The 21,263-nt window shown below is 37.3% G+C and overlaps 1 protein-coding gene across 2 annotated transcripts in view; it reads right to left on the reverse strand.

The window, feature by feature from the left end:
- Window positions 1–3,144: 3,144 nt before the first annotated feature.
- Window positions 3,145–21,263, reverse strand: part of LOC134263042 (dynein axonemal heavy chain 5-like) — a 45,349-nt gene continuing 27,230 nt past the window's right edge. For both annotated transcript variants that reach the window (XM_062745342.1, XM_062745341.1), the window contains 31 exons: window positions 20,869–21,168; window positions 20,370–20,613; window positions 19,649–20,187; window positions 19,289–19,399; window positions 19,038–19,160; window positions 18,576–18,818; window positions 17,158–17,451; window positions 16,822–16,915; window positions 15,710–15,858; window positions 15,305–15,459; window positions 14,432–14,585; window positions 13,903–14,067; window positions 13,611–13,799; window positions 13,004–13,160; window positions 12,220–12,716; window positions 11,823–12,128; window positions 11,117–11,374; window positions 10,770–10,964; window positions 10,436–10,591; window positions 10,055–10,237; window positions 9,586–9,829; window positions 8,996–9,441; window positions 8,412–8,579; window positions 7,941–8,216; window positions 7,529–7,693; window positions 7,092–7,286; window positions 6,619–6,881; window positions 6,251–6,407; window positions 5,610–5,951; window positions 5,359–5,485; window positions 3,145–3,878 (listed from right to left, as the gene is read on the reverse strand). In XM_062745342.1, coding sequence (XP_062601326.1) covers window positions 3,592–3,878; window positions 5,359–5,485; window positions 5,610–5,951; window positions 6,251–6,407; window positions 6,619–6,881; window positions 7,092–7,286; window positions 7,529–7,693; window positions 7,941–8,216; window positions 8,412–8,579; window positions 8,996–9,441; window positions 9,586–9,829; window positions 10,055–10,237; window positions 10,436–10,591; window positions 10,770–10,964; window positions 11,117–11,374; window positions 11,823–12,128; window positions 12,220–12,716; window positions 13,004–13,160; window positions 13,611–13,799; window positions 13,903–14,067; window positions 14,432–14,585; window positions 15,305–15,459; window positions 15,710–15,858; window positions 16,822–16,915; window positions 17,158–17,451; window positions 18,576–18,818; window positions 19,038–19,160; window positions 19,289–19,399; window positions 19,649–20,187; window positions 20,370–20,613; window positions 20,869–21,168 — 7,182 coding nt within the window. In that variant the 3' untranslated portion in view covers window positions 3,145–3,591. The remainder of the gene's footprint in view (window positions 3,879–5,358; window positions 5,486–5,609; window positions 5,952–6,250; window positions 6,408–6,618; window positions 6,882–7,091; window positions 7,287–7,528; window positions 7,694–7,940; window positions 8,217–8,411; window positions 8,580–8,995; window positions 9,442–9,585; window positions 9,830–10,054; window positions 10,238–10,435; window positions 10,592–10,769; window positions 10,965–11,116; window positions 11,375–11,822; window positions 12,129–12,219; window positions 12,717–13,003; window positions 13,161–13,610; window positions 13,800–13,902; window positions 14,068–14,431; window positions 14,586–15,304; window positions 15,460–15,709; window positions 15,859–16,821; window positions 16,916–17,157; window positions 17,452–18,575; window positions 18,819–19,037; window positions 19,161–19,288; window positions 19,400–19,648; window positions 20,188–20,369; window positions 20,614–20,868; window positions 21,169–21,263) is intronic.

Below are 21,263 nucleotides of genomic sequence, written 5' to 3' on the forward strand. Positions count from 1 at the left end.
GACAAGATAGCATGGTCAAAATACAAGATCTCACGCGCATGAACGTGCGCTTCGCTCTGATTGGCTGAAACTAAAGTCTCAATATCTTTCTTGTTTCTTGTCATAATCCTTTGAAATTTTGAACATAGTGCTACATTATGAAGATCTACAGCATGATATAAAAGAATTTTCATAAAAGCATGCACATTTGCGCGTGCTGCAATCTGATTGGCTGAAACTTTAAATGGCTATATATCCTTTGTTTTTTGACGAAATTCTTTGAAATTTAAAATATAGTCATGCATTAGGATAACCTACAATATCGTATAGAAAAAAATCATGAAATCACGCACATGCATGTGTGCTGCAATCTGATTGGCTGAAACTTGAAATGGCTATAACTCCCTTGTTTTTCTACCGAACCGGATTGGATTTAGAACATAGATCGATGTAAGGGACTCCTACAAGAAGGTATGGTCATCAATCACGTGCACGCACGTGCGTGCATTTAGAACGAGTATAATTAAAAATACACTTGAATGAGTGATGTTTATTACTTTTGGACGGAATGCTTTAATATATAGTATATTAAAATATATAGATAGTGTAGACAAGATGATATGGTCATAACTCACATGCATTCACATGCGCTGGGGTGCAATGCAAAAATTTGAATATAACTGGTATCCTTTTGGGAAAACGTTGTTAAAAGCAAAAATGCACAGAGTCTGTCTTATTTAATGAAGCTTACAGGGAATATGGCACCAAAAAGGGAGTTGGGGAGCATTTGGGGAACATCTGTAACGGTCCCCGTTACAATTAGCACTAGTTTTATGTGCATTTCCTGCTTTGTAAATAATGCATTGACTTGTAGATTTATGATACTTCTCTCCTGGCTCAGGCAAACTGTGTAAAATTTGACAATTCCATCATGACTGAGTAACACGATTTGTAAGATGTATGTCTACACAGGTGAGAAAACTACAGTGAAATGCTTCAAACTGTTGAGAAATTTGGGGCTTAATTATATAGGGGTTGATAAAAATAACTAAAATATTCATTATTACATATACAAATGAAAATAGTTTATAGTTTAGTTTTGAAAATTCAATTCAAAGTAGTTTGCATAATGTTTTATGAATTTAATTTTTTTGGGGGGTGGGTTAGGATTTCAAGTTTTTAAATGATTGATTAAAATGGTTATTTTCATCAAACCTATTATTATTAACTAAACATAAAATATGTTCCTGTAAAGCAGCTCTCATCAATTTCTGGTATTTTCATTATCCCTGAACACACGTTAAGGAAAACAAGAGGCTTGTGGGCTACATCGCTCACCAGTACATTGAGGCAAGGAAATTCTTCTAAAAAATATTGAAGAAACTAAAAGAATTAAAAAACTTGAAGCCTGTATGTCATTCCTAAAAACGATAACTCACAAATGGGCAATTAGATGGTCATTTTTCACACCTGAGTTACCTGTGTTATTTGATGAATAAAGGACATCCTTATATTCATGACATGGCATTAATTTATTGGATTGTGTTAACAATGATCAGGTATATTGTAAATTTGAATTTTCAAAATTATTCAATTACTGCACAATCTAAGCAGCGAGGAATAATGAAAAAAATGACTTGTATCCACAAATATATAAAAAATATTCCAAAATACACATTCTTGACATCATGAAACTAGCTGAACATGAGAATGGGCTGTGTGGCTTGCATCAATCCATTTATATTAGTCTATAACTTTCCTAAAAAAATAGTGTATGAATTTTTATTAAACTTTGACTAAATCATATGTAATGTAATAACAAGATGTGTTTGTGAAACACTAATGCCCCCATATGGCAGCTTATGGCGAGGGTTGAATTCTCTCAATGCATGTCAAACTCCAAACGTCAAGGTCAAAAGTGTTAGTACCCAAAGGAAGGTCTCGATACGAAGAATATACCTGTGAAATATGAAAGTCCTATTTCTAACTGTTCAAAAGTTATGATCAAGGTTGAAGTTTTTTAAAAGTGGGTCAAACTCTTCAGTCAAAATTTCTTATACCAGCTGAAAGGTCTTGTTACCATGAATACCGGTACACATGTGATGGATGAAAGCCCTAGCTCCAATTGTTCAAAAGTTATGGCCAAGGTTAAAGTGTATCTTTTTTGTAAAAGTAGGTCAAACTCCAAGGTCAAGAGGTCAAATTTGGTGGTACCCATGGAAAGGTATTGTCACAAGGAAAACACATGTGAAATATCAAAGCCATAGCCCCACCCACTCAATAGTTATAGGCTAGGTAAATAATGACAACATACAGACAGACAGGACAAAACCGGTATACCCCCAGGGATCTTGGGATCCAGGGGCATTATATAAATATTGCATGTAGTTGAGTGTAACATTGAAAATTTTCACCCTAAGAAAACCATTGTCAACCGAGGCGCAATGGTTTTCGAGGGGTGAAAATTTTTAATGTTACACTCAACTACATGCAATATTTATTATATTATACTGAATGTTTTATACAAATACATATAACAGTGAACCGTGCGCGCATAAATTCTGCTCAGTTGCTATTTTTTGGAATACCACCCGTCGTCAAACAATGTTGACTGTTGCTACGCAGGAGGGCGTTGCTTCATTATTCAGCAGGTAATAGTGTTTTTTAACAAATGTTTCTCAACGAATCAGATTCAAGTAATTTACATGAAAGTATAATATAAAAAATATCATATATTAAGCAGTGTCATTATTATGAACGAGTTCAAGCAGTTGACTAGGAGGCCTTTTCAAATCATCCTCATACAGATGAACATCGTTAATTCAAACACTGATATCGATATCTCAAATAATGGATACGTCGGAATGGTTTGGAAGTCCCAAGCATTTATTCTTTATTTTATACCCTTGATATCTGGAATCCTCAGATATCTTGAAGTTTTTTCTCAGTCCGATTGAGTTCAAGAAAACAATTCAGGTTCGACTCTATATGTAAATCTCGGAGCTAGTCTACAGTATACAAATTTGTCCTCACTCCTGTCATGTATTTTGCAATAATCTGATAAAATTAAATAAAAACCTTGGTAAATGTTATATTTTATTGTTTCAAATCAACACAAAATTTAGCATATTTTTATATCATGTAAACATGTAACAAAAAAACAACAATTTTCGTGCATGTATAACAACAAATGGAGTAAATAAATAAACAAAATATAAATATGTATACTCATTGAAAAGACAAAATTGTGTTTATTTGTATAGTTTTTGCATTAAGATATTGTAGTGGAAAATGAAGAGGGAAGGATACAAAAATAGAACACTCAAAGAAAATAAATAAATACCAAAAAATACTGTTCTGGTTAAAAGAATAATTGGACGGAATTCATAAAAAATATCAGACTGTATACAAAACACACAAGATGGAAATTAATTGGTTTATCACATTTGTTTTGTTCTTGTACGAAAAAAAATGGAAACTTGCACAGCTTTTGTTATTATGCCCAAATTATATTGTCACTCAAACACATCTCATAAAGTCAGAAATGGCAAAACTCCACACAGAAAAAACATAGACTCGCAAGGTAAGATTTAGCAATAGTCCGACTGCAGTTTATTTGATGTCGCACAACAGAGCAACTCCACGCAAGATCCAGTGGTCTGGATTCTTGTTGGTCTTCAGTGCTAGTGGGAAGATGTAGGTCAAGTCTGTACGCCTGGGCTTCTTGTACACTGGGCACTCGTACAGATTGGTGGTCTTGCCCGGTTTGTCAACATTTACAGCGAAGACGTGGGCGACGGGTAGTAATGTGTACAGAACCTTAGGGGTGGGCTCAACCAGACGGCAGTTTCTGCGGTCCCATCCGGCACCATCCAGGTACAATCCAAAAATATACACACCTGTATTGACAAACAGCATAATAGTTAAATTCAAAATTTACTGCTGAAATTAAATGTAGGATTTCAAATATTAATAAATTTAATACCGGGTACCTAAATTGACAAGGAAAATTTTAGATTTCATATTTGAAAAATTTCTTTCTAATAAATTACAGGTAAACTTCGGTATCTCGACATCGGATATGTCGACAACCTGGGATATGTCGACGTCTGTCCGCGGTCCCGGCATTTTTTACTATATAAATGATTTGCAAAAACTCGGATATGTCGACCTCGGTAATGTCGACTACCCCGCTTATCTCGATGTATTTCACAGTCCCAAGAGCAAAATTTACCTGGTATATGTCGACATTGGGGCAATTTTCTGCTCTACTTAACCTAATTGTTTGTCAGTTGGTCGCTCGTCACGCACGGGCGACTCCGTGTATCTCGACGTCGGCAGAAATTCACACCTTTCACACCCATGTTTTGACTACATAATACTCTGTAGAAATGTGTTTGTAGAGGAATCCCAAGCCCCCTCGGCGTCTCTAATACGTTAATTAAAATGTTTAATGTTCAGCTTGGGTAATATCATTGATAAATCTTCTCGATTCTGCGTAAATGTAAAACGGTTTTTTATGTCGAAATCAAACAAAACTTAAACATTTTATTTAAAAAAGTAACCGAATAACAATGAATATACACACTGAATTCAATTTAACTTAAATATTGGGGTCAAAATTCAACAGGAATCAATCAAATCTACGGCATGCACGATTATTGCATCAGCTGTAATATGGCTGCATATGTTGTTAAATGCGCAATTCCAATTAAATTTTGCATTGAAAATAAAATGAAAATTACTGATGAATGATTATGAAATAAAAAAGAAGTGAAATGAAATAAATTAAAAATTATATGCATTATTTTTTTTTTCGTATCTCGGAAGTTGACTTTGTACCGTTCCAGTTTGGAGTTTATAGAGCGCATTTCGTATCCTGTTCTAACAGAGCTAGTGACACGCGGATCGAATGCTGGATGGAAAACGGTTTTTAGTAAAATGATAAGATTTCGATAAAAAAGAAAGCATTTCATAAATAACATTTGTGAATAACTTCTTAGATTTTCTAATAAATATAGAAGGATAACTGAAACAAACGAGCTACAGTCTAATTGAAGACATGTAGGTACCTGTAGGTACGTCTGTTCATGTCTATGGTTTTAGTATGAAGTATTAAAAATTAAGGACGTCGAGTCTCAACTCTGATATCTCGACACCTCGGATATCTCAACATTTTCCGACTGTCCCGTCGATGTCGAGATAACAAAGTTTACCTGTACATAGAAAATATCTATACATTAAAAAGAATCTAGGTCAGTTGTCAAGTTGAAATCTATATCACCATTTGAACAGGAGAGCAAATATACATGTATACTTTTATACTCTCTCCATGACCTACATCACAATTAAAATATAGTATAATTGAGTGAGACTGACCTTCATTAGGAGGGCTATGGATGTCCTCCTTCATCATTCTAGTGATGTCATTGTCCAGGACTACAGCATCTAAAGCCCAGCCCTTGTGAGCTCTGGTGATCTCCTGCCTCATGGCTGTCAGGAAACCCTACACCAAAGAAGAAACACAATTTAAATTTAACCATTTAACTCTTAAAAAAAATATACTGACAGAATACAAGCCTACAAACTTTTACTTTCATTGTTTAGCAGTTATACAGTGACATCCCTACCTGTGGATTGAAGAACCCAGTCATCCAGAACGACGTTGGACGGCCCTCAAACAACCAGGTGGAGAACTGCTGGTTACGGTCCAGTAAGTCCGTGAACCAGAAACCGAGAGTGGCAGACTCCCAGGAGATCTTCTTCCAGTTCGTGGGGACACGGGCATCAAACATGTTGTCTAGAGCATCGCGAAGGTTCTCACTCATGATGATGGTTCCATCAATGGCCAGTTTTAGGTCCAGTAGTGTGTTACGGACTAAAGTGATGACCTTCTGCATTCTGTCAATCTCTTGGCGAAGGAAGATGTTGATTGGCTGAAGCTGGCCCATTTTCTTCAGTCTCTCTTTCACCTGTTAAGGAAACATACACATGTATTTCATTTTACCCAATTTTTAAAAATATTCTAAGATAACAATTAATATTCTAAGATAACAATTATGCTTCATTAAGTTTTTTCTGAAAATATTTTAACTACTTGTATAAGTAGAGCTGCAGTTACTTGGTTTTTTTATTCTTCAAACTCAGTCATGGAATCAATTTTTCTGAGTGAAATGATAATATTCCTCTACTCCTACTCGTATAACAGATCAGCTAGCATGTTCTCCTTTCATTTAAATCCTTAAATATCTATATATTACAGTCAGCATACCTCATGAGGAATATAGTCCTGTGGCAGTTTCTCCAACATGTCGTCTGCCAGTCTGTACACCACAGTCTCCCTGGTCTCACCACCACCACCGCCGGCATCCTTAGGCTGAATGTCCACAATGTTGGCAAGCATGGTGTTTGCTGTGTTAGTCTGGTATCTAAAGAATTCAACATTCCATTAGTGTGTGCCCTCTTTGTGCAGCACTTTCTCTTTTACTGAGAATTCAAAATTGCAATACCAGTGATAAATTTGGTCACAGCAACACAAAAACTAACAATCATATGAAATCAGCATCTAACATAGCTTATTTATATCTCAGTGTAGATTAAGAGAGAACAGAGAGGTATCATTTCCCTAAAAACACTTACGTGATGTCAGCATTGGAGTGCAGACCGAAGCATTCTGGGGAGTCTCTTAGCGGCAGAGTCTCTATGTACGTTCTGTATTCATCCAGGTTCTTACATTTGGGGATCTTGTATCCAGTGTAGAACTGGAAGCTGTCAGAGAACATGGCCTCACTGAACCACACTTTACAGTAGGTGTTCAAAAGTCGCTTGTCATAGTCGTCTGTGACACGACCTCCGTACTGTACCTCTCCTGCCATGTATCTAACAGTGTTCCAAGACACACCCTGTACAACAGACATAGAAGCAAGAAAAATATTAAAAGGTCTTCTTGAATATACTCAATACAAGACAAATATACAGTATATAAATTTGATTGCCTTCAATCCTCATTTTATTTACACCAATTAATCAGATAAATTTGAAAGAAAATGCTCAGATAAAGAATTACAGTCAATAATTAATATCACAGCACTACTTGTACTTGACTGACTGACCTTCTTTGGATCGATGTCGTCCAGATGGTTTTGTATGAACTGTACAGTGGAGGTGAAGTCGGCCTGGTTAAACTCGTAGGGGATGTTCCATCCGATGGGTCCGAACTTCCTCCTCTCCTGTACTGTTGTGTGAAGGAAGGCCACGCCGTACAACATTGGCTTCCACTGCGGCAGGTTTGTGTATTCCAGTTGTTCCTGTACAACAATGACATCAATATTAAAGATTTTCATCAATTTTACAGGTATAGTGAATTTATTGAAGAATATTACTACTTTCTCTGAGAAAAAAGGTCATCTTATCAACTCTTTTAGCCTAAAACCAATTTCAAGCTTCAAAAGATGCTCTAGGCTTGTGTGTAAAATATTGAAAAAAAAAGATTTGTGCAACTTTGCTTGTAAAAAAATGGTTCTATCTAAAAAGCCACATGATAACAAACCTGAGTAATGAGAGCGTATGTCCTCTTCAGACCGGCTTTGACGCCCTGTGGAGGTTCATTGGTGAACTTGATAGAGCTCTGCAGCAGGTTGATTGGGAACTTCTTGTGTTCCTCAGTTGTCATCCAAATACGGAAGTTTTCATTTACATTTTCAGCTGTGATGACCTAAAGTGACAAAGAATATGTTAGTTCTAAACCATTCAACAAATGATTTTTCTCTCAAAATATCTGCACTCATTAAGACTTTTTTGCACTTATAAATCATAGGGTTGGCTGCATTGAGCTACATGAAAAGAGTTGAGATTCTTAAAGAAATTTTAAACTGTAATTTATGATCTCTAAAAGAAAGTGGTCTGTACATTAACATAATGAAAATTAACAAACGCTGTGAAAGAAAAATATATGGACTGACTGTATCTAGACATTCGTCCATGAAGTCCAGACCCAAGTGACAGTTCTGTAGCAGGACCCAGGACCCATCCTGCATGGAGGCGGAGATGAGGCGGCGGGCGTGCACCTCCTGACCTTGACCCATGGAGATATAGCCACATTTGATGTTCTTCTTCTTGGCCAGACCCATGATGTTCTCTGTCGGGTCAGATCCCATGGACAGGAAGCAAACCATGGGGGTCCTGATGTTAGATTCCTTCCACATTTCCTCCAAGTTCAAAATGACGCTCTCTGCAAACTGGAAACATGAAATTAAATCATTAGTTTAAATTTTCCTTACTGACTCATGTGGGGTTTTTTTTTCGCAAAATGCTGACTAAATCACAGTATTCCAACTGGAACTTTCCTATCCTATTAAAATTACATAGAGATTTGAAATAATTTACTTGTGCTTTAAAATGTAAACTCTTAAGAAGACATCACAGACACCTACCCTGGGACCCATAGCCTCAGCAATGTAAGTTTTAGCCATGGGCACTGTTCTGTCTGGGCACCAGGATCGGATCAGGAGCAGCTTACGGAATGTATCCAGAGTTGTGGAGTAGCCATCTGGAATAGTGCACTCTTCTGGAGCATCGTCATCAAACCAGTTCTTCCAGGCCTATTGAATGAAATATCATACAGGTAACTTAAATTACCCATCTATAAATTTTCTAAAGAAGACCACAAGACTAAAAAATTAAAAAAGAATTAAAAAAAAATCCCCCCTTTTTACTCAAAGAAAAATGTTGACTGCGTCTTGTCCTGCTGTTTTTTATTTTGAATTAAAAAAATATCCCTCCCCCTTTTTTTCTCAAAGAAAAATGTTGACCCCTCGTCTAACCCCATCCCTAGCTTCACTGATTAGTATGCAGAAATTTTGATTAGAAAATTTCACTCTCATCTTAGCCCAGTTGAGCTTAAAATGACAATCAGCTTAATTAATTACAAAGAAAGCTGAAACTCTAAAATTAACTTATGCATGTAAAATCTCTGCATGATATAGTAACACTGTTCCTAATTAGAACGTCTCCCTACCTTATCATTCCTAGCCACTTGACCACAGATCTGGCTAAACTGTCCTAGTTTACTGAGCTCTACCAAGTTAAGCCAGGTGATATCTGAGATCCATTTCTTGGGTTTGGGCTCCACTGCGTTTAAATCCAATGCGGCACCTCCTTTGATGAAGGTCTGGAATTCCTCCATACGGATCCTGCCACCATTCAACTCAATCTTACAAGTCAGGAGAGTGGTGTATAAGAACTTGTCTACCTCATACAGACCTCGGGCTGTGTATTTGAATACTTCATAGGTCAAGTACTCGATGATGTTATTGATACGCTTGCTGGTGATGGGGGATTTCTGGGAATTAGCCATAGACAGGTCGAAAAGTTCCAGGAACTGTTTCAAGGAAGTCTGGTACATGATGTTGACCAAGCTCATCTCAACAATAACAAAGTACACGATACTTCCTCTGTTTGATACTGAAAGGGACAGAAAATGAAAGACATTAATAGAATATCCACCATGCAACACATTCCTAAGAAATTTAATAGAAAAATGAAAGGATAAACAATCTTAAAATTCAAATAAAACCTTTTCCCTAAATTTCCCAGTGATATCTTTACCTGGCCTGAATTCCTCACGAGCGGAGTTGATTTTAATCTCGGTTTCGGCGGCGACCTTCAGTTTCTCGCTGACGTCCTCGGCGGTGGCCTTGGTGACCTGCAGCACCTCGATCAGAGATTCGTCCTCCACCAGTGACCCCTGGGTGGATGTCAGGCGGTACAGCAGGTTATCTTCCAGCTCCTGCATCTTCCTCTTGTTGGCCGTCACTTCTTCCATTAGGGACACTCTCTCCTGTTCCAGTTCCTATAGAACACAGAGACAGTGCTTATAGTCAATGACACAATTGCAGATCTAACTTAACATGTATGTTGTGCTAATGGAAATACAATCAATATCAGTGACTTCTTAGTACATCATAGCTTTCCAATAACCATCTTAACAAAAGTACTTGTTTCTTTAGTCATTCCTGATCATCAACAATTTGCATGTCTTTCAAAGGATAAACAAAGGGTATGACATAATTTGTACCTGTTTCTCAGTCAAGATGACCACCCCTAACAGCTGATCCTCCAGACCCTTCATTGTTACAGTGAAATCCACAATGGACGTGCGAGCTGACACTTCTGGTGTGTAGGTCGGGTTACCTAGCTTTGTGGTGATGTACAGACGGAATCCATTCATCACATCTACCTCCTTATCTCCTACTTTCACCTTGAAAACGAAAACAGCTAAATATCATCTCACTTTCACAATGAACAGAATATGATGCTCTGTAACTTTTAGTATCATGATTTTAACAATATTTCCCAATGTATTTTTTTTACATCAATTATACATGGTTTTCTTTATCTCAGTAAAGCTAATGAGATGACTGCTATGCCGTTCTGTAAGGAGATTTCTTTGACTCACCTTGAATGTGGAGCCTGACTTGATGAAGTTCTTTTCTAGGACGTTGTCCAGGGCTGGGTCCAGTTCCTCACCCACATCCTCAATAATGAGGGGTCGCCCCAGGGACAGGCTGTCCTCAAGGTGGGTACGGAAGTATTTATGGTTCAGGGCTGTCACCTACACATAAACCAAAGCACTGTCAGTCTTACAACCTATCCCTTTAGGGTTCTTTCTCTTTAATCCATTTGAGCATTCTAACAACGTTTGCAATAGAGAATAAAATCTTCTATACAAATGTATCAGGTACATTAAGTGCTTTTTTAAAAATGATTTATATTTTTCAAAATATATTAACCTGTAATTCGTTTTTGCCCTCCCTCTTTTTAATCCAGGCTTTGCCCTGCCCCTGTGGATCAATCAGAAGAGGGAAGCGGGAAGCCTTGGTTACAATCAGACCATTCTGAATGGACAGCTCATCATTGGGCAAACCTTCAAGGTTCCACTCTCCAATAGTGGCATTGTCCACCAACATAGACACAATCTGCAGGTCCTGTTATATCAACAAGTGAAAACTGTCAATCAAAATGTTTATAAAAGCATGCCTAGCAGCAAGAAGAAAATTATCCATTTCTGTGTGCATAAGAGACTCAAAGAAAAATTTGCTGTCAACAAGAAGTATAAATAAATTGCTATAATTCTTACATCACTGAATGGAATTTTCTGGGCAATCATCTCCTTTTTCCAGTTTTTCAATATGAGGTTTCGGAATTCCTGGTTGAACGGGCCTGTGTAGGACAGGAAGCCAGTGCAGAGCAGGACATCCCCGACAAGTCTGTGGATCTGAGCCTCGAATCCCTTACTGGCCTCAGTCCAACGGATTCTTTCCCCTGACAGGCCTTGAATCAAGGCAGTGGCATTAGTCATTTTCCTGCGGCAGGCCTCTGCATCATCTACCAATGCCTACAACATCCAAGTTTACTGGATTAATATCATACACAGTGGTGTAATAATTATATTATTGAAAATGTGTCTTTTCTTTAAATCCAATAAGTTGAATTCATGTAGTTTTCTCAACATTCATACAAAGAGTGTACAAAGTCATGAAGTTTTCTTACAATTCATACAAAGGGGGTAAAATTCAACATATTAACTTTTATCTTTTTCAATTAGATTTACCTTCTCCATGACTGTCATTCTTAAATTTCAATGTCAAATTATTTGATGAAAAAATTGAGAAACAAGTAATTGGGCCTATACTTTTGTTGAAGACTTTGATTTAATAAAAAATGACATCATTTTGGCTTGCATTTGATTATAAGAGTACACCATATATAGTACACCAGAAGTGTGAAGCGACTCTGTCCTTATCTGACCCAGTAACCTATAAACAGATCACTGGTTCCCTCACCTGCTTTTCCTTCATGGCAGCATCATACATGGCCATTACAGCGGCCAGCTCCTTGTTCTTCTCGTCTAGCTGTGCCTGGGCATTGTTCAAGTCCTTCATGGCCGACTGAAGTCGAGCCTCCTGTACCGCTAAGTTTGCCTTTAGGGGCAATACTTCTTTGTTGATGCCGTAGAAGAAGGCCATGGCTTTGGTCCAGGAGCACAGACCGGCTACATCACCACACACTTTCTGAGCCGTCTCTAGATTGTAGTCCTCCATCTGTAAATAGGGCTGTAACAGTTCCACCGTCTCCTCATTGATGGTATCCTGTAGTTAGAAAACAATACATATACTGACACAGAACACTGATAAATACAGAGAGGGGCAAAAAGTATGGCACACTGTAGAATGTCTTTACCTTATTAAAGGTCATTAAACCATTCAGGAAGGAGCTACTGCTCATCAGTTTCAAGGCTTCTGACCAGGATGGTATGACACAGTGTCTCTCTTCATCCATTTTGACTTGGTCTAAACGGCGCTGGAAGAGTAACAGTACACAGTCCATAATCCTCATGATCAGATGAGGGGGTTTTCCCAGCTTCTTGACAGTGGAGATATGGGCAGGTTTGATTGTCTGTAAGGCAGCCTCCGCTTCCTCCAGGGCAGGCCTGGCCACCTCCAGTTTCTCCTCGGCCGACGCTTTGTCCACGGAGATGGAATCTACAATAGCCTGGGCTTTGTCCTTGACCACCTGTACCTGGGCCTTGACCTTTTCAGCCGCCTGGGCACTGACGGTCACTTCAGCAAGCACCTGGTCAGCCTTCTTAGAGGCCACCGCTAACTCCTTTTCCTTGACTGCCAGTTCCTTGGACAGTTCATTTACCGACTCAGTTGCTTCAACTAGTTTTTTCAAACCTGGAAAAGACAATTTACTTTAATAATTCAGAGCACCGTCGAATAAGTTTTTATACTTATCCTGCATACTTGCAGAATTTTAAAAGTAACCTGCATTGCAGACTTACAGACTTTTAAAAATAACAGAACAAAAATTTCTAAAAGCCAGCACATAACCATTAACATTACTAGATTCAGACTGTAGAAATGATGACAAATCACATGAACAGATTTATTTGACAACATCAATTTCTAAATCAATTAAAAAAGAAAAACAACCTGTATCATTGTTAAAGAGGAAACAATACCTGTATTCATTCTCTCAGCCAGAATGCCAATTTCTCCTTTCTTCTCGCTGTATATGGTCTTGTAACCAGCAATGAAGGACAGATAAGACTTGGGTGTAACATAGGTCTGACGACGGTATCTTTGGAAGTAATCAATGCACATCTCCGCCACAAGATCCTGTAAAACAAAATAGCAGAACCGTTGGATAAATCATAATCCATAAATGGGAAAGAATAGCAAAACAAGATTTCTCTTCTTCATGTTACCTTCACAATTCACAAACATTTTGTGTTCCTCTTTACAACTTGGCCATTTATAGTCTAATAAGTATCTATGATATTTTTTTCTGCTGTTAGAATGAAGACTAATAGAGGAGTAACTCATTACTCTCAGAAAAATCTCTAAAACAGTTCAATCACTTCTCCTTTCAAAAATTTAGGTTTAAAACAATAAATATTTCCTTAAATTTTCCTCTGTGTATGGAACCCTTAATTTCCTTTATCTTTCAATTTCTTTTCAATTTTTCTCCATTTTAAGTATTTAAATGTATCAGAATAATAGAAATGTTTTATTCCACTAAAAGGTCAACTAGTTTTTTCCTTCGATTTGAAACTCTTGAACCCTAACCTGGAAGAGACCCATAGTTCCGACAACAGCTGTTTTGACAGCAGGTGTACAGGAAATGTCGTATTCTGCCAGGAAATGGTTGGATACGGCTATCAGGGCATCCTTTGGCCAGCGCTGGAACCAGTTCATTGTACAGCCAGAGATAAGTCCAGGGAACTTGAGGGATCGGCTACGGAACTTCTCACCAACCTGAGGTTACAGGGGATAATGTTAAACAGGGAGTCTTAGGGTTGACAGATGGTATGAATATCAGTTAAGTCACAACTTATAGTAAGGCTGAATTATTACTTACAGGAGAGAAACACAGAGCCACATGAAGGTTCTGTCGACAGCGAGATAGGTAGTAATCGTACAGATTCTCGTTTGTGGGTGGACGACGTGGGAATTCTTTCTTCATTTCTGCTATCAGTTCTTGTAAGATCTCATCCATTTCATCTCTTGCAAACAGGCCAGATACCTACACAGATTTGAGAATCTTAATAATCACACACCTCTTATAAAGCAAAAACATAAATGTTAGAAGAGAAAAACAAATGGCCCATAGGTCATAATGTTCTTAGACTTGTACATTCTTTTTCCCTCTCTTTTACAAACATATAGCTAAATACCACCACTTCCATTGGTTACTAATCAAAAGGCAAATCAAAGAAAGAAAAGGTCTGCACATTTCTCTGTTATAAAAATATTCAAGTCCTAAATATGAAACAGTCTTTGTTGTGTACAGGTATGCCTTGTCCTGACAGGTCAAAATGCAACTCTTGAAGTAAAGCTGTGTACTTTAAATTTATGACTTGAAGGAAATAAGATTTTGTGAGAGGTACCTCTCCTGAGGACAGGATGTTGTTCATGTACTCCAGGAAGCCCTCGTCTTTGATCTCGTTGTCAGTGAAGATGAAGGTGATTCCTTTTCCCTGCTGTCCTGCCGTTCTGTACAGGAATTTTAGATCCTCCAGCAGGTTTGTTACATTGTACGACCTTAAATACAATTCATTCAGAATAATTCAAACATTTTGCAAAAAATCAGTTTTTCCAGAATGAAAAAAAGCCTACCACATGATTACTGATACTGAGGCAGTTCAAAGATTACAATAAGACAGCTGAATTTGCAATACTCTGAATTATGGACAGGTAAGCAACATGGACCATGACAAGAATCAATACAAACCACAAGCTAAGCACAGAAATCTGAAGACTTACAATTGACCTAACACAGGTAAAGGCAGACAGAGAAATTTTGATACTAAGATACTATTTTTTAGTTTCCTTTAAATTTTTGAGCAACCGTCATTCAAGACTGTGGTATATATCTGGGGTATTTGAAGAGTTAATGGCTTTTAATATGTTTAAAACTTCTCTAAAGATCAGTCTTGGACATACAAATATCACATGTAATCAATCTCTTTTCAAATACGTTGTGCCATTTTCTCATTTTTTTTCTCAGTGAAACAATTATCTGGCTGTGAATGTTTCTGACAACATATCCATTCTTACCTCCTAGGTGATTGCAATAGCAAAAAAAATTCTTACGTTTCAAACATCTTACAATATTTCTCCTATTTCTTTTATATTTCATCACATTGAAGTTTGCATATTCAATGTATTTCATATTTATCTCTACCATCATAAAATTCAATCCTTTACTTTTTATTCAGTCTTTGTATTAAACTGGTTTAGAGATAAGTATTTATAGTAACCTGGACAAGGTGATCTGGAAGTTTTTGTAGCCAGCGATGAATGAAGCCAGTCTGGTCAAGCTCTGTTTACCAGACCCTCCCACTCCCACCAGCAGGGCGTGGCCTCGGGGCGTACGAATGACGCGGGAAATCTTCACCAGATTCGTCATAGCATCCTACAACCATAGCAAGACAAGTTTTAACAATCAATACAAGACATGAACATATATATTTACTTCTCAAATCAAAGAATTGAAAACATTTCTTAAATTAGAAAATTGTAAGATTTTATAGATATTTGATTTTACTACATACATAATGATATTGACAATCCAGTATTTTTGTTTTATTTCATTAGTTTTTTTTGGTAAGATTAATATTGATGGCATCTTATATAACCCTTTATTGGTTAAGACAAGACCTAACCTTGAAGAAGACCAGGTCCATCTTGGATCCTCTGATGGTCTCGTTGTACTGTTCCTGGTAGGACTTGAGGCGCTCAGACAGGAAGTCCAGGGTAGGGATCGGTTCATAGATCTTAGGGGCCTCAAGGTCTGCATCGTCTGTCTCCTCACCTACACCAAACAAAAGGTCAACAGGTCACATTCCTCATACCAAACAAAAAGTCAACAGGTCACATTCCTCATACCAAATAAAAGGTTAAGAGGTCACATCTAAGTCACCTCTAACTCTAAACCAAATCTGAGTTCTGGCAATTTAAGATTCCTTTTCGTAAAATATGCTTAAACATGTATTTTTCTTTAATGTTTTTTTTTGTAAATGTTTCAATAAGTTTTACTTTACTGCTGTAACACTTATTTAAAATGTTGACATTTCTATTGATCAAATAATCAATATTGTTACCATGCAGATAGTTATTTACTGTGCGATTTTGATGAAATGTATCATGCATGCAAAGTTAACATTAATTTCATAATAGGCGGTGTTCAATGGTACATAAAAATAATTTCATTCTTAAAATACAAAATTAAGAGATCCATTCAAGGCCTCAGGGAATAGCCATGCAATGTATTTCTTGACCATAGACCCGTAAAACAAATGCTAAGAGGGTCTGCTTGAAAGTACAATACATTGTGATAAGTGTTCCTGCACAATAAAACAGCCCAAAATAACATTCTGGTTCTTACAACAAATTATGCATGTGAAAACCTGAGACTAAACTGGCTCATCTGGAATAAAACATTGAGCTTAACAACACATTAACAAAAGCTAACATTGAAAAACACTTTTATTCTGTGAATATGACTTAAGATACGGAGTGATAATCTAACTAATTATCTACTCTACGTGATTTCTTTTTACTCTGCATCATCTTTGCTTTTCCTAAGAAAACATATTAATATATATTGTAAATTTCCTAAATTAAAAACCTGAGCAACTGGAGACCTATTGTAATAGTCTTAGACCTACTCATTCACTTGATAATTACCAATTTCAATGCTATAAATTTTACTTTACAAGTAAACTGCATACGCCAATAAAAATAATTTTCTCGTCAGATAAAGGTCGTGACCTACCTGTAGGTTCTGGGGCCTCACGAAGGAAATCAACAAAATACGGCTCGGCCTCCATGTCTGCCACTGCTGCAGAACCACACTCCTCCTCAGCAACCTGTAATTAGCATAATAATTAATATTGATCATAATTCACTTACAAGGTCCAAAAAATTATAAAAATAAATAAAATAAAATTACAATGCAACTTATAGATTGCAATAAAATTTTACTATGATCTGGTTGTGGCAAACTCTTTATTTCTGACTACTAAATATTTGTGCAAATAATCGCAAAACCTAAGAACAGCTCATTGTACAATATTTTTAAACATGTTTTACAGTAGTATGTATGTAATACCTGCTTAACGGTCTTGTCAAACCAATCTTTGTCTGTTATGTCAACAAATCTGTCAGCGATGGTGCGGAAACACTCGTGCTTCCACAGGGACATCATTCTGCCGGCGTTGTTGATAATCTCGGGGGTCGTATTCAGCATGCCCTGCCAGATACGACTCAAATCACGGAGGTTGAAGACGTAGTGGAACTTGGCAGGGGTAGGCAACATCTTGACCTTGACTCGCTGCCACACTTTTCTAGTTGCTGGGACAAGGGAGTTAACCAGTTCACAGACCTCCTCTGCAAATTCTCGACCCTGTCCAAAAAATCAGCCAGTTATTAATTCCAAGACTGGTTAGGCCCAAGTAAGTCATATTCTTCTTATTATGTCTTTATATATTTATAATTTTTTATTCTTATAAACATTTCTATATACAAAGTACTTTATTTACATATAATCTTAGAAAAATTATGCATTAATTGAGGATACTGGGCTATTCATGAATAAAAATAATTTGATAAAGAAAAGACTCAGAAACACATTCTAAAATAGGAAATAACTTGATTGAAATTGTGCAAAATTGAAATAATTCATGCCACTGTCATGCAAGTAAAATCTGCCCATGTAAAACCATTTTCAAATCCATGTGCACTTTTACGAATCATTTATAAAGAAAAAGGACAAATAGAGAAATGAAGACTAAATGTTCCCAGGAAAATATTCTAAATATTCTATTAGTGGAACAGCAGATTGCTGGAGACTGCATATTGTCAGTATAATACTACTGTAACATGTGAATCAACATTCCTCTAGGTCAGCTAACACAGTAGTTACAACATTCACAGATAATTTTTATAAAATATAACTGAATAAATTTGACTTCATCTGACAGTTTACAAAATACATCTTGCCCCTTCCTTTTTTCCCTGCATTATGTAGAAAGGATTGTAAGGAGGACCATAAAAAAGAACAGTGTTTGGAGACATATAAAGTGACGTGTAAATTAACAGATACAAATGTGTGTGAAATAAGAAGAAAGAAAAAATCGACCACTACACTTATTGGTCAACAACAGCTAGTAGTTAGTATACTTTACGTACATGCTGCAATTATAAAAGCAAACATAAGTTAGAATGCTCCTTCTTAGAACATGGATAATTTGTAACACTCACAGGGTTTAATACACAATTGGAAAGAGAAATTTAATATGGCACATTTACAGACATCTGAACACAGATTACAAAACAATTAATACATGTAGAAACATAGGGCATTGATTAAAAAAGTTTCCAATTTGATATTTATGTCATATAATTTATTCATACTTTCAGCAAGTAATTAAGGTCATTCCTCACTGGGATGGTATAAGCACCAAGTTAATTTAACATTTACTTAACATACAATGTAAACAAGTACTTCGCATCAAATGTAAGCCTTACCGGAATGAAATAGCCTTTGCCAATGGTCTTGAAGATTTTGTCAATGGAGCTGTTTGACGGGAGAGTGCAGTTGAAGATGTTGAAGTGTCGTTTAAGTCGGGACGGAATGTCGTTACGACCTCCACCTGGGTGGATCATGGCGGCCACCATCTGGATGTCTACAATGTTTGTAAACTCTCCAGGCTTCTCCAGATTGTAAAATCCCTTAGCCTCCATCATCTGGCGGGTGATCTCATTGGTCACCTACAAACATCCAATCAAAATTAGTCTACAAATATATCTGATAGACTATCTTGATGAGAAGTCTGCAATATTTTATGGAATTAACTTCCTTAAATACAAGATCCATTCTTAAGGAGAAGAAGGCACTAGTGTACTACAAATTGGAAAGCTGGGACCCAGAATAACAATATAACCACAGGTCCAGTTATTTTATTTAGTAAGGGGACCCTTAGTACATACCTGATCTCCCCATTCATTGATAATGGGCATGTTGATGTCATCAACAAACACTGTCATCTTCTTCCCTGCTGGTGGGCCGTAGGTTGTACCCATCCTCTTGTCTACATAACTCTCAATAGTTCTCTAAAAACAAAGATATAATAGCTGCATGACAAATGTATTTTTCACTGGCAATTAAAAAAACAGAATATTCAGTGTGTTTCCTGATAATGTTACAAGAAAAGTTGACACTACAGTCCTGGGTGACCTACCTGGAACATGTAAGGTGTACTGGCACTGGAGAAGTTAAAGCTCTTAAACACATGAGTTTCTGGGTCAAATTTGTTACAGTATCCCTGCACCATTACAGTCTTAGCTGTACCCTGTAAGACAAAGGAAAATTTTCAATAGGTTTGTATTTATTTGTATATATGTATTACAAGAAGCAAACTTGATGAAATTGATATAATTATGCACTATTTATAAAATGTATATACATACTCATTAGATTATGTAAAATCTAAAATACACATTGACATCAGGAAACATACAGAAGAAGAAGAAATATGAAAGAGGAGAAAATATGATTGATCTGAATCATACAGACCAACCATTAGTGATATAAAACTGACCTGTTCACCAATCAGGAGCACCGCCTTGCCCTGCTTGGAGATGGTTCCAATGAGGTAATCCGTTCTGACATTGTCCACGTTGGGAACTAGGATACTGGTGTACTCGGGTACGGAGTCTGAGGGGTAGACGTACTCTGGCACCAGTCCAGACCAGTGCTCCCAGTCTCCTGTCTCTCCCACCATGTACTCAAAGATGGTGTCGTCCCCGTCAGCAGGGGGGAGGGGCAGGTTACTGACGTTCTCCTTAAGCCAGTCCTCCATCTTCTTCCTGTCTTCCAGCTCCAATAGAGCCCCAAGGGTCCACATGTGAGCAAAGATAATGATCCTCTGTAGATGGGGTACTTTGATGTCTTTAGCCTCCTCTCCTGAAGGAATCAGACCTTCCAACAAGTCACACAGCTGCCTCACATACATGCACTCAAGCACCTGCATTTTGGCTTCATATTTCTGAATGACTTGGGTGTAAAGTTTGGGAAAGATGGCTTCACAAGTTTGGAAGATAGTGTCCTGTTGATTGGCAGGTCGTGTATTCAACCATCCTGTTCAGAAAACATAACAAAGTTCACATATTGAATATTTTCAAATTCATATAAAATGATAAAACAGCATACATTTACAAATACATTGTAATGTATTTAAGACAGGATTGCCACAAAGAATGAGCCAACAAACCATGTATAGAGATAAAAGTATAAACCTTTCTATATTGATTCTGACTTACCCCTAAGGATGGGATCCCAGTCCAAGATAGAACTGGACATGAACACCATCCCGTTTCTGGAGACAGTAGCTGGCGAGGCATTGTCAATGTTGTGCACCTCAAAGATGATCTTACAATTAGGGGCCATTGGGATACGATCACCGTTAGCCAGGGTCAAGGTCTTGTTGTCGTCCAGCACAGAGTTCAAGTTCTCAATCCAGATAGCATCTACTGGACCATCCAAAATCAGCCAAATATGTTCACCCTGGAAAGAATAAGGTTCATATTTTTAATAATTTTACAGACTTAATAAGGGCTATGAAAGATTTAAAACTATAATTGTTTTATTGGTATTAATTTCATTAAAATATGTATACTTTTATTACATTGAAATTTACATCATTATTCCATATTTATGTTATTTTTGTTCAAAATTTAACTTAATAATATGAGGAGCAAAAGTCATAACTTGGTTTTATACACCATTTGATGTAAATCAATATATAGGAACTTAATTAACCTTTTTGGTTTTGTGAGTTCTCCTCCAGAGAGTGGAGAAGATCCCGTCTGTCCAGTCATTAGTGGCCACATCCAGACGACCAAACATCTGGGGGGCGGTGATAGCCTTGGGGTTCATCCTCATCTCCTTGTGGGGCTCACCACAATCTGTCATGGCCTTCATCAGCATGTTGATACACTTGGTCTTCCCTGCCCCGGTGGGCCCCAGGGTCATCATACCGTGTCTGACCCGCTGGGTCTCAAACAGCTGAATCAGCTTCAGGATCCAGGGGGCGTGGACGATCAGTCCCGCATCAAGTACCTACAGCAAGAAAACAAATACATTTCACAGTCTAACATTGCAAATCAAGGACCAAAGTTTTTGTTTTCAGTTCTGTCTATTTGGAACACAAGATG

The sequence above is a fragment of the Saccostrea cucullata genome, unplaced genomic scaffold (genome assembly GCF_032062105.1).
Source record: "Saccostrea cucullata isolate Sc308-1 unplaced genomic scaffold, CSIRO_AGI_Scuc_v1 ctg367, whole genome shotgun sequence".
Lineage (NCBI taxonomy): Eukaryota > Metazoa > Mollusca > Bivalvia > Ostreida > Ostreidae > Saccostrea > Saccostrea cuccullata.